Source organism: Mugil cephalus, chromosome 11 (assembly GCF_022458985.1).
Source record: "Mugil cephalus isolate CIBA_MC_2020 chromosome 11, CIBA_Mcephalus_1.1, whole genome shotgun sequence".
In the NCBI taxonomy this organism is placed as follows: Eukaryota; Metazoa; Chordata; class Actinopteri; order Mugiliformes; family Mugilidae; genus Mugil; species Mugil cephalus.
In genome coordinates, this window is record NC_061780.1 from 20,755,106 (window position 1) to 20,768,374 (window position 13,269).

General features: G+C 42.7%; 2 protein-coding genes across 3 annotated transcripts; one reads left to right on the top strand and one right to left on the bottom strand.

Annotated features, from left to right (window-relative positions):
• Nucleotides 1-342: 342 nt before the first annotated feature.
• On the bottom strand, nucleotides 343-3,467 carry LOC125015906 (2-iminobutanoate/2-iminopropanoate deaminase-like). The gene is made up of 6 exons (XM_047597959.1): nucleotides 3,301-3,467; nucleotides 2,287-2,392; nucleotides 1,940-1,994; nucleotides 1,747-1,815; nucleotides 867-922; nucleotides 343-750 (listed from the first exon to the last, which is right to left on the bottom strand). The coding sequence occupies exons 1-6, from the start codon at nucleotides 3,363-3,365 to the stop codon at nucleotides 691-693; spliced, it is 411 nt and encodes a 136-aa protein (XP_047453915.1). The 5' UTR covers nucleotides 3,366-3,467; the 3' UTR covers nucleotides 343-690.
• Nucleotides 3,355-13,254, top strand: pop1 (POP1 homolog, ribonuclease P/MRP subunit). Of its 2 annotated transcripts, none has more exons than XM_047597948.1 (16): nucleotides 3,355-3,479; nucleotides 3,961-4,084; nucleotides 4,433-4,558; nucleotides 4,779-4,954; nucleotides 5,047-5,307; nucleotides 5,412-5,499; nucleotides 5,767-5,945; nucleotides 6,056-6,330; nucleotides 6,423-6,516; nucleotides 6,608-6,716; nucleotides 6,812-6,931; nucleotides 8,963-9,084; nucleotides 9,219-9,410; nucleotides 10,323-10,477; nucleotides 11,078-11,320; nucleotides 12,011-13,254. In XM_047597948.1, exons 1-16 carry the CDS (start codon nucleotides 3,396-3,398, stop codon nucleotides 12,669-12,671), a joined length of 3,009 nt encoding a protein of 1,002 aa, XP_047453904.1. In that variant the 5' UTR covers nucleotides 3,355-3,395; the 3' UTR covers nucleotides 12,672-13,254. The 2 variants fall into 2 exon arrangements, with proteins under 2 accessions (XP_047453904.1, XP_047453905.1); XM_047597949.1 differs by lacking the exon at nucleotides 3,355-3,479 and adding an exon at nucleotides 3,698-3,784.
• The last annotated feature ends 15 nt before the right edge of the window (nucleotides 13,255-13,269 follow it).

Here is a 13,269-nt window from a genome sequence, read left to right on the forward strand (position 1 = left end):
TATATGAGCCTGGAGCATCGGAGTGAATCCTCTCAGCAATACAGGAACTTTTCTGAATGTTTCTCATTTTTAAACTGGTGATGTATTGTTTTAAAGTGTATAGGATTAGAAGCAACAGCCTGCGGGTTTTTTATTTAATTAACCCCAAACTAAACCAGGATTGTATCTCACACACATTGATCCAGACAATGTGTAAACCGCTGTCTGTGATATAACTATTGTTATACCTCATATGGTTTTCCATGCTATTGAACCCTAGTTAAATCCAGTATTTATAAGAACAAGAGACAAAAAAAAAGAAGAGAGCGTGTAATGATCTAATGATAAAGACACTAATCGCCATTTAAGACAACGAACACTCTTTATTAATGAGTTATATCTGATCATCCTTCCACGATGAGAGAGGAGGATAGACTGTCATAGGTAAGGCTGATAACGTAATTCAATCCGACGAACAAGCCGAGGTGCATTTCAGCTACTGCCAACGAAACGCGAGCAGAGGGAATTCAAAATGCGGCGTCGTCTCATCAATGTTAATGAGAGAGGAGAAAGTAGTCCGGGGCCTGGCTGCTGTTAGTTGGTGACGGAACTTAATGACCTCTAAAAAAAAAATGTGATGCAATAAAACAGAAAGTTTTATTTTCTTGAGTACTGTGTAGATGTTTCTGAGGTGTTTTGCAGGAGGACCAGTTAAGAAGCGTCAGTCAAGGGTCCCAACACGGCAACTGCTTCGATTTCAACCAGTCCACCCTGGAGGGAGAGGAAACGGAGAGAACACTAGCACGGTGAAAGATAATGGTTTCAGCTTGGTTAAAATCGTTACTCAATCAATGTCAGCGAGCGGTGAGTCCTTGTCAAGTACTCACCCTGGGAAGAGCGGCAACCTGATAGGCGGCTCTGGCTGGAAAGTTGGTGCTAAAGACTAGAGAAAGCAGCTCAATTAGGGCAGAGGCGTACGCATGCTTAAACAGAAAGACATTAAATGAAGCAGACACGTGGAACAGTTTGATGAACTACAGCCTAACGTGGCAGACAGTGGCGTACCTCACCCTATCTTAGGGTTTGATTAGGATCAGACACAGTCCACAGCAGTATTTCCTTTTCCCCTTCAGTAGCACCAGTATCAGAGTATTAACTCCTGTTACTATTATTTTTAATTCTGCAAAACTATCTAAAGCCCATTTAAATTAATATAAGAGACTTTGTGGATAGAATTAAAGGAAATTCTCGGCCATCTAGTGAGTAGCACACTCTTTGATTAACATTTTGATTAATCCAAACCTTGGGTTTCACGTTGCCAAGTGACTCTCCACCCTCACCGGAGTTTAAACAAAGCCCGTGTGTTTCTGAATATTTGTTTCATACATTCTGTAGAACGAAAGACAACTTCAAAGATGAAGTTTATCTCAAGGATAGTCACTAACAAATACATTGCTGAGACTGACTGAATTTCATGTGAAGGTATTTACAGCAAACGTATCCACGAACAAAGAGTATAAACCATTAATATGCACAAAGAGATTGTTTTGTTTTGTTTGCACACAAGCCAACCAAGTGACACGTCACCTGTTAAATAAGTAGCATGTTCACCTGGGTAATGCAGGATATCTGGGCTGTGCTGACACCTGGTGGTTAACTTTGTATAGCTTTGTAAAGATGGAAGGTATGAGCCTTCGCTTGCTGAATTACATCATAAACAGTAACAGAGGGTTTAAATTTAAATACAGATTTAACACTGTTACTCACACTGCTTGTAGACATCATTGACATTGTTGAAGTCGTTCATGTCGGCCAAGAGCACGGTAGTTTTCACGACTGCGGGAAACAATGACACGATGCGTGATTAGATGATTGTAATATTAGGTGGGTGTACATGAACTTATGCTTTGACCTATCAAATTGCTCAGTTTTTTAGACGGGCAAATGTTTTTTTTCTCACCATTCTCGTAACCACATCCAGCAGCTTTAAGGATTTCACCCATGTTCACAAGAGCCTTATAAAAACAAATGAAATGACAATCAGCGTTACACTTTGAATGCTGAGATTCTTCTGCTGAGAGTCTGATCAGTCCTTATTTAATTTTGATGACAATGTGCCAAATGTGCTGCAAAAAAAGAAGAAGTGGTGAGTTAATTGGTCATTTAAAAACTATCCATGCTCACTACTACAACATTTGACAACATTTAAGTGTGTTTCCAGTGTTGCTGTGAATAACATGTTTCTGAATGAATGAATGAATGAATGAATGAATGAATGAATGACGGCGGTGGTTTGTGAGGTGTCACCTGTCGGGTTTGAGCCTGAACTCCACCTTCCACCAACTGTCCACTGGCAGGATCCATCCCCAGCTGTCCTGATACGTACATGGTCCGATCTACCACCACTGCTTGGCTGAGAAACCAACAAAAAAATATATTGGTTGAGTGAGATCATTTCAGATGTTCTTCACTGTTTCACAGCTCATTTTTCCAATATACTGATAATAATGAGATGTTAAAAACAGGGCACAGCTATTATTTTGTACTTTTACCTGTCACAAATGTAGGGGTTTCACTGAGGACTTTTTAGGATCACCTCCAGGTATGTTCCCATATTACATTAGTCTGCTTTGGACAGTAATTTATTCATGCTGTGGGCTTCCCACCAAACTGCTGTTTTACAAATTCATGAAGTTACATTTATGCCTTCCCCTCATTGAAAAAAAGTCTGAATCCATGAATATAGTAATGTTTTTATTTATCCAGTCTAAACACCACTATTCAGGAAGCCCTGAAATAAAGGCTACAAGTTCCCAAAACACTTTTCTGTTCTGTTAACAAAGCTGCCTGGAGCTCAACGACTCTATTTCATGGTTCATAAACCTTCTGAATATAAGATAGAGAGAAAATATAAAAGGCATCAAGTGAGCTTGTGGGGCTTGTGTGATATAATAATCTATTGTAATATACTAAACGTTCCCAAGTGAAACTGTACTCAGACTCCTTACACAAAAGTATCAGCCAAGTTCAGTGTTGATCTTAATGCGTCAACCTTTTCAGCTGTTTACAGCTGAGTACAAAGTTCACAATCCAAAAGCATGCACTGAGCGAACCAGTCTGCACAGCAGTGCACCCCTGTAACTCAGCCGCTGCAAAATGTGTGATCATATTACGTCTTTCAACATGGACAGTGTTTTTATGCATGTACTTCTTTTGAACGTGTGGTTTAAGTGTTGATTAGAGTGTCTTGATTAGAAATGCGTCAGCTGTTTACCAGACGTAAATTAAAGCTCTGATTTCAGGCTGGTGAATTGTTCTCACCTGTATGGGCCGATAGCAGCAGGAGCTTTAGTTGTGCTGATTATCCTCCTGATGAGTGTAGCCATTTGATACTGGAAATCTGTCAAACAGAGTGAATGAAACAAGTTCCTCGCCAGGCAGTTTGCAAGGAGAAGGGAAAGGAACACGGGATGACACACGAACGTCAGAGCGACTTTACCGTAAATATCATGTTAGATGAGAAACCTGTTTTCTTATTTTTTAATCTGGCACTTCGCGACCACTGGTAAGGGTATGTCGAATTATGTAACATTAGTATCTACAATATCACGTAAGAAGATATGGCACAATGTGTACTGGCAACGGCGTGTACATTTTTGTTGCGCCTTTACACTACAAAACCCATGAGCGCCTCATCATATCCGGAAGCAAACAGGATGCCAGCCCACATGAGGAAAACTCACATAGTTGCCAACTACACTTGGTTGAGTTTCTGATTTATAATATTATACTGGGGAATCTTGAGGTAACTACATGCAGTTCGCGTCTGCCTGTTGTGTTGACGTGTTTTATTTGTGTTTTTGCTGAAGCTGAACAATTAGCCCAACTTTACGCGAGATAACGCTGCTAGCAAGCTGGTGTTAGCTTGTTTTGTAGCAGTGTTGCCTGACGCCCTTAACGCACCTTCTTGATTTTCTACAGAAAATGTCTACGGCTAAGGTTAAAATGCGCGAGAAGAAGATGAGAAATCAGCCTGCCAGTGTGCAATATCCATCCGCTAACGCGGATGACAGCACACAGAACGGAGGAGACACCCCTGCCACCGGTACCCTGTCTATGTTTATCTAACATTATGCTGATTAATGCTGTATGTGTCCTTCTCCGTGCTCTGCTTTCTTCTCTGTGGCCTCGTCTCATTTAACTGCTGCATCCTATCTACCAGTAGTGTCTCACTAGCTCTGCATGTTGTTGTGGTTTAATCACATGCCTCAGGAATCCCTGACAGCTTCAAGGTTACTGTCCAAACCTTCATCATCAGGCAGAGATGATAAGGGTCTCAAGTTTTCAAGCACGGTCTTGCTGTGATAGAATTAAATTGATGCGAAATTTGTCATCAGCATTGTTTTATGTTTATGACATTGCTCGGCTGTGAAATGACAAATATTTCCCAAAGGTGGACCGTCAGATGTGCATCAAACCACAGAGAGGCTAAAGAAACCTTCCCACCAGAGCGGATGGGTGCGTGGACATCAGAGAGATGGTGGAGGCTACGCCAAGGAGATGCCCAAGTGCATCACTGGTAAAGACATCAACCTGTTCCTACAAACTCACGCTGTACTGCATATTAAGTTAATTATTAGCTGTTTGTCTTACTTTAAAGAGAACAGTGATTTCAACTGAGGATATAATAAATTAAAAAAGGCAGAAACTAGTGAGGAAAATACTACTGCAATGAAATGCAGTGTCACTGTCGGATCGATAAATGTAAAAGAAATGAATTCCTGCCATCTTTCTTCCAGCTGGAGGCTTTGCCAGAGCCAGAGCGGCAGAGGTGAGCGCCATGTTGAAAGCCGTCACCAAGACGACGGGCAGCAGCCACGTATTTGGAGCTCTGCCCAAACACATGAGGAGACGGGCCATGAGCCACAACACCAAGCGACTCCCTCGCCGACTGAGAGACATGGCCACCAGAATGGTAAAGTTCAGTTACATTTAGCATCATAAGGTCTCACTCCATTGTTCCACATCCAAACTCGTCTGACCTGTTTGCTTACCTTCCACCACCAGAGGGAGAAAAGCCTCCAAGCCGGCTCGAAGAAGAAGAAGGAAACCCCAAAGAACAAAAGCAGAAAAGCTCGGCGGCGCCACGGAAACCTGCTGCTCGAGTTCAACCGCCGGCAGAGGAAGAACATTTGGCTGGAGACGCACATTTGGCACGCCAAGCGCTTCCACATGGTGAAAAAGTGGGGCTACTGCCTCGGGGACAGACCCACATACAAATGCTACCGGCCCTGCTACAGAGCAATGAGCAGCCACTGCCTTCTACAGGTGACCACATGGAACAAAAGTCTATTTTGCTGTTTATGTACTGGCGTTAAGAAGACGCCACTGCCAGGAAATTTCTCTTATACTCTCTGATTCTGTCTCCTCAGGACCTTTCGTATTACTGCTGCATAGAGCTACAGGGAGAGGAGGACAAGCTGCTTGCTGCTTTGTCACAGCTGACCAACAAGGAGGCCGGTGAGGGCAAATACTTTTATTATAATAATATATTTATTATAGTTTCTTCCCTAGCTCCTTACTATTTTTAACCAGTAATTGCAAAATTGCGTTGTCATTGAGTCTGAAAACATTATGGGTTCTTACAGAGTGGTGTGTCTAACATATAATAAATGTCTGACTGATGGCAAATCTCCATTTGATTAGTCACTAGTAATCATTCAGACCCAAAATGAGGCATTGGAGATTTAATGTTACATATATTTTTGTTTCTTTTTGCATTTCCAGGTCCAACGTTTGCAGCAGCACTGTGTCTGTCAGGCTGCAGACAGGGCAGTGTTACAGTGTACAGAGCAGGACGGTTCCCCTTAGAGGCCCTGGGCCCCGTCACCTTCCTCTGGAGACCCCGCACACAGGGCTCCACTCACAGACAACTGTGGATCTGGGCTCATCCCACACTTAAACAGGTATGATGGAGTTCAGAGGTCTGGTTAAATGTTAGCAGTTGTGAGTCAGTGTAAATCCCATATATAACTTTGCGCGAATGATAATTCCAGATACTTTGTCGTCCCTCCAGGAACTTCTCCCTGAATTACAGACTGTGTGCCAGTGCTGTGAGGCTGTGTTGCCTCCTGTGGTGCCAGAGGTGACTCCCGCAGAGGCTAATCCCTCCACAGAAGCACAGCTGATGCCAGAAATCCCCCCTGAGACCAAACCAACACCGGGAGCCAAGAGAAAGCGGAGCTGTAAGGATACCAGTGGACCTCCTGCAAAGAAGATCCTGGGAGACGGAACGAGACTACCTACCACTCCGGTTACCTGGAAGTCCACCTCAACCGGAATACTTATAAAGTTAGTGTAGTTTCCAAGAGTCGTTCTGGTTGAATAATTCCACTGAAGGTATATTATTCTTATTCAATATTTTTTTTGTGCATCTGTTGCAGCGATCTCACGATGGAGATTATACGGTATCGTCTAATCGGACCACAGTCCCATTCTGTGCTGGCAGAAACTCTCGAAGCTGCCACAGGCTGCGATGTAAGGATTATGGTATTATCATCTTGAGCTGCCTTTGAAGTAAATTTGCTTTTAACACTGAATGAATGACAGTGTTTCTTTGTATCTGAAGGATGTGGATGCGTCTCAGTCCTCCTCCCTGTGGTGGCCTCAGCACTGCAAAGACGAGGCCAAGATGAATATACATCAGCAACAAGCCGCTGTCTTTCAAACACTGAAAGGTTCATTGTTTTTTTTTTTTGTTTTTGTTATCTTCATTACTTATTTTTCCAGATGGTTGTGTTTGTGTGTAACAACAACTATGTAATTCATCCAGAAATCTACTCCACCGGAGAGCTCCCCTCGGGCACCGTGCTGGGTCTGACTGTAGATGACCCCCGACTGACTTTACCGACAAAGAAGGTTAAAGCGTTGCCCTCTGTAAAGCAGGAACAAGGTAAAATCTGACCTACCAGAATGACAGTGGAGGAGGGGCAACTTTTAATTACTCGCTGCACATGTACATCATATGTCTTGTAAACACATGTTGCTTTTTAAAAAAATAAAAATAAGTAAAAATTAACAGGACACATGTGTAGATGAGGAGAGAATCAGTCGTTTGCTTCTGGTCCTGAGGTGGTTTCACTGAGTACACATCTGGTTCTGTGCTCCAGGGGGCCTCTGCCTGACCATGCAGATGTTCCAGGTTCGAATCCTGGCAGGACCCTGTACTCCAAACACCCTCAGTGACAGGCGACAGCTGACTGGCTGATTATCTGTCCGTCTATCAATCAATCAAATTTTAATTATATAGCACCTTTCAGAACAAGTGAATGCCATTCAAAGTGGTTAAACAAACAAAAAAGGACATGGAGATGAATAATTAAAGATCATTATGAAAATAAATAAAAAAAAAAAACAGACCCAATAAAAACATAGTACGATATAAGAACATTAAATATAATTAAGTAAAATGCAGGATACAAATATAGAATGAAATATAGAAACACTCAAAATTAAGACAACAATAAAAATAAATAAATAAAAATGGCAGCATATAAAACTGTAAAATAGAATAAGGTAACTATAAGACTATGACATAAAAGCCAAATTTAAGAGATGGATTTTTAGAATATGTTTAAAAGTGTTAATATTTCCTCTCAGATCCAGCGGCTGTTCAACAGTTTGGGAGCGTAATGGCTGAAAGCAGCAGGCTGAAAGTGTTTTGGTTCTACTCTGTGGAAAATTAAAATTAAAAGAGAGGAGCCAGAGGATCTGAGAGGCCTCTCTGGTTCATACAATAAAAAAAAAAACATCTCTGAGATGTAATCATGTTCAAATCCATGGTGTGCTTTAAAAACTAATAAAAGAACCAAATACGAAAATACTGGAGAGAGTAGTGTTGCTTTCAGCCAAAATCTGCTCAAGATTATAGTTTAAACTTTGTGCTAAATAATAACGCAAGGCCAAAAATGCAAGATAACAAACGGCAACAACATAAAACAGCCAGCAACTTTCCACCTCTGGTCCCTATGACCTTGTCCGTACTGTATCTCTGAATAAGAAATTCCAGTAAGAACAGTTTATTGTCAAATATATCTGAGACACAGACATAACAGCTGTCACCACTGGACTGTGTGAAACCCTACAGCCCCACATTTTGATTTACAACAATGTAATTACTTCAGCTATGATCGACAGAATAAGGAGACTTGAAAATATATAAAAAAAAATATGAATATTCTGCCAATATTAAGTCACACTGTGACCTCGGGATGTCTCATGAGATGAATTCAGTTGATATATTATTATTTTTGGCAGAGCCGCTCACTGGCAAATACACTTGGGTGTGACAACTGTGCATCTTCACACTTCCCTTCAGCTTTAATTATTTTGCAACCTCACTTGTGGTGTTTATTCTCCAGGGTGCATGGCTTTCCAAAAAGCAGGTTTACCACAAAATTAGGCCTCAGCGGGAGGGGTAAACGCAAGTATGTGTTCCTAGCATTCTATTGATTATGCTCTGATTTATTCTCAACGTATTTGCAGGTCTGTCGTTACGCTCTTATTTGCCGTCATGGTGAACTAAATCACTTTTTCAGCTCCATTAAAAAAGACACATTTATACTAGAAACCGGATTTGACAAAGTAGTAATAAAAAGCACAAGCATGACAGGATGATTGATCACAAGTGGTTTCAAATAGGCTCACCCCCTCATGAAACCCTGAGTCATCTCTGTAAAGATGACTTTGGCTGCACTCCACTCCTCTGTATTGTGGTCAGGATATGCACATTTTCTGAGTCTCCGCACCTTCATAAATTAATATGTAGGTAATGTACGTTAGGGACTATTACGGCATGTTATTTCCACTGGTTTATGAATTGGCACTCATTTAAACGCGGGCTCTAAACCCAGAGGTGGAGAGCATCGTTTCATTCCTGATGCTGGTCATACAGAAGCGTGCCATGTATTTGTGTTTCCTCCAGAGGAAGAAGAGGAGAAAAGGAGGACGCTGATGTTGCGAGGAGTGCCAGATCACTGCTGCCAGAGTTTTTTGTGGGAGCGGTCTGTACGCGACAACGTTACTGATAACAAGATATCCGAGCAGGTATAGCACAAATGTCCTTAGTAATAGTAGTTATTTCGCTTTTTCTTTTACGTCTCATCCATTTCATTACTGTAAGCATGCAAGCTTTAAGTGTGGATGTCGCTCCGTAGTATTTTTCTGTGTTCTTCTTACAGGACTTGAACCGTATGAGGAGTGAAACGCTGGTGCCGGGATCCAGACTGAGCTCCACTCCGCCTCAGGGCCGAGTCCCCATCCTGCTGGTTCACCAGCCTGGGAAGCAGGTGGGACATGAGATGAGCACCTGGGGAGCTGGATGGGACCTGCTGCTCCCTAAAGGCTGGGGCATGGCCTTCTGGGTCCCACTGGTATGTTCAGATGTGAAGCTGTTCAGAAAGCTTGGTTTAAGTTTGGTAATTGAGGGTATGCATTGACGTAATTGCCGCCTGGGGCCACGCCCCCCTGAGTGGCACAGTGAAACATAGCAGTAAATACAGCGAGACCGGGATGAAATTTGGATTATCAGATCAAATTAAGGGAAATAAGACTCAAAAGTGATCCATATGAACTAGTATGGATTTGAAAAAGTGGATTAGCCTCAGTTTCAGTTAGTTTAAGTTAGTTTTAAGTCACTGAAGTTATATTAAATTTAGCTAAATCAAAGATGATTACCCCATAGAGCTATATCGAGAAGTAACGTTAGCCATGCAATACTGTAGCATCCGACCAGACGTTAAAAGGATGATGAGGAGCGATCGTAAATGTTTACTTGATTATCATTAGTTAGTTTCTCTGCGTGTTGCCTACATGTTATTATTTTACTAATAACTAATCTGAGAATCCTTTTTTTTTTTTTTTCTTGGTAATATACTGCCCGTGTTTATGTCGTTATGATGAGTTAAAGCCAGTATCATCCCTCATGCCGGCATAATGTCATGTAGTAATATCTGCTTTGTGTGTTTTCCATTATTTGCTACTTTCTTAACGTTTTAAGTGATAGATGGAAATTTGACATAAACAAATGCATGTTTCCCTTGGTTTTCACTTTACATTTTCACATTAGATGATGATGATGCGTGTGTAGAGTGGATGTTTGTATGGGGAAAAACGTGAAAAATATTTTCATTATTCACTGACCTTGTCCGTGTTTTGAAGCATTTTTTTTTTTTATTATTTGTCCTCACTGCAAAAATGTCAAACGTACCTTGAAATTTAAAGGTCCTCGGGTTTGCTTTGCTCTACAAGCAACTTAAAATCGAACCTTTTTCTCCCTCCTCCAGGTGTACAGAGGAGTCCGCATAGGCGGGCTGAACATGAGCCTGAAGCACTCTCAAAATAAAGCAGCTCCCCACTTTCCCAACGACTATCCGGACTGCCCGGCGGGCGTTCGTTTTCAGGAGGAGCAGGAGGCCGAACTTCTGGACAAGTTTAAAAGGTCAGCTGAAGCCTGAGCAGGCGAGGAAGTAAAACAGCAACATCGCTGAGATTACTGTTATCAGGAAAAATGGCAAGGACTGTTTTCAGCAGGGACATGTTGTGCTGCCAAAGCTTTTAGGTATCTTGTGATATTATTCTGGCATATAGCTACGGTGTCAGCCTGTGGACAGAAAACAGAACTTTCCCAGAATGGGAAAGTCAATTGTCCAATATATTTTAATCAACCTTTGGCAAACTAAAAAATCGGCCATAAATAAACCCAAAGTAAGTTTATGATGCTTATTGGACCTAAGAAATATGTTGTCGTGATCTGTTCAGCTTTCTGCAAATAAAAGATAATATTCACGAGTTCCACAGTCTTGGTTAATGAAGAGACTTCATTAAGTGGGTGATTCCTCCTCACAAGACTTTAAATCTACAAAAGTTTGACCTCAATTAATTTCCATATTGCGTGTCTTTCCCACCATGCATGTGTGATGGTAATGAGGCGCCTCGTTCCCTACTATCCACCGCTTTGCAGTCACGATGTCTCGCATAAATTGCCACAGTTCGGCCCAACAGTTTGACTAGGCGGTGACCTTTCCGACCTCTTCCCCAGGCGTCCGCCGGCCAAAAGGACCAATTACATCAAACATGGCTGTCTGGCTCCTTTCCGTTGCCCGTGGCAACAGCTGGCAGAGGAGTGGGAGCTCACGACGAGGGAAGCGGGGGAGGAGGAGGAGGGGGGAGGAGACGGCCAGGGACGGACCACAGCGCAGCCTGCCGCGGTGACGGAGGAGGAGATGACATCACGGCGAGATGTCGCCACAACTCGGCCTCGGAGCCACTTCACTGTCCTGAGGTGAGTTTTATGCGTTTTCATGTTCTCGTTTGTGATTTATTCCCTCGTTCTCTTTCAATGCGCTCGTGTTGTTGTGAAAATAAACTTTTATCAGTATCGACTCAAACACACCCAGCGCAGATTTACTCAATGGCTGCTTCATCCTACGCAGCTAAATCATACTTTTAACAATATTAACACAGCTGACTTTTAAAGGTCTCTTGAGCAGAATGTGCAGGATTGTTGAAGCTTTGGGCTCCAATCATCACTTATTGCTTTCCTGTTTTTTTTTTTTTTTTTTTTTGTTTTGTTTTTTTTATATATATTTCTTTATTAAGAGAGACCGGCTTTTGACAGGCTTGATGCATGGCACTGCTCCAGTTCGCCTCCCTTTCATCATAATGTCCCTGATGAGAATACCCAAAGTACATCCAGTCTTAAATTGCTGCAATACATCACAGAGATTAGTAGAAGGGAAGAGTTGCATCTATCATAAAGCCATCACATAAGCTTTGAGTAATGTCTGACTTTATGAGAAAGAAATTGGATTGATTTTTGTCGTTCATTGGCTGCCTTTTTGTTGGATGTTAAAGAATGTTCTTCAAAATTTTACGTCTCTTGAGGCGCCTAATGGGGCCAATAAAAAATGCAGCCTTTCCTTTCAGTATTAATCACCTGTTCTTTATGGGTATTTTTTGTTGTGCTTCCTAGGAGCAGGAAGCCTTTGAGGATGCTCTCCGCTTGGTGCAGACCCACGACGTCCAAAGGTCAGAGGGCGTGCCGCGTCGGGGAGGTTCCGCCCCTCAGCCGTTCATCCGCGGTGTCGTTTGTCGCAGCCCATGGGATGAGTCTGGTGTGGGTGCGTCTGTCGCTGCTGTCGAAGGGCAAACCGGAGTTTCATGCTATGCTGTGTGTGCCAACTGCAGAGGACTTGAAGCTGCTGAGCAAAGAGCAAGGGAGTAGTGGCCCGCAGGAGCCCCCGCACAGGGACAACTTAAAAAGCAGAGTGAAACGCCGGAAGAAGAGCCCCAAGAAAGCTGCCGTGTCCTCTTTTGAAAAGCCTGAAGACAAAGAGTCCTCTGCTTCTGCTTGTAGCCCGGACCTCAAAGTGTCCTCCTCAGATCAGATTTTGGGTCTGTGGCCCGACCCACTTCCGAACGTCATCTCTCACTGCTCCCGGGTCACTCTAGGCTGGGTCACTCAGGGCGACTTCTCCCTGTCTGCCGGCTGCGGGGAGGCCCTGGGGTTCGTCAGCGTCGTCGGCCTCCTCAACACCCTCCTCAACCAGCCGGCGGAGCACAGAGGAAAGCTGCTCCTCCGCAACCCGGCCTCTCTGCACTACCGCTTCGCTAAGATCAACATAGAAGTCTGACTGCAGCGCCGTATCCCGTGCAGACCTTGAACTCCGAGAGCATTCAATTACGAGGTTAACTGCGAAGTGGCCAATTAAACACCTTGATGCTTCGTTCATTCAGAGATCACGCATGAGCCGTGCGACTTAGCGGAAGATTTAATTTCAAGGCACCTGGTGACATTGTTGAAAAGTGAAATTTTTTGTTCTGGAAAGACACATCCTCACTGTTTCATTTCATTTTATTTTTTTAAATACAGTGGCTTGTATTTCTTTTTATGTTAATGCCTTTGTCTGAAGGAATCTCCACAGAGGGATCGAATCAATACTCTGGATGAATGCAAGTCTTTATCAGCTGATTTTCCAAGAGGAACTCATTTAAATATTTTTATTTTTGCATCCCTCTATACGCATACTTACTGATATTGTAATTATTTAAGTACATGGCATGACAAAGTTGCTGGATTTGAGAAGTATAAGTTAATAAAATACCTTGTAGGGTACTTGACTGTTAAATGTGACAAGCTCTTAGCGCTCCTAAAAGTTTAACCCGAAGTGCTCGTTATCACCTGGCTCGTTTGAAGTAAACGCATTCAACAGCTGATACTTTAACCGTCAT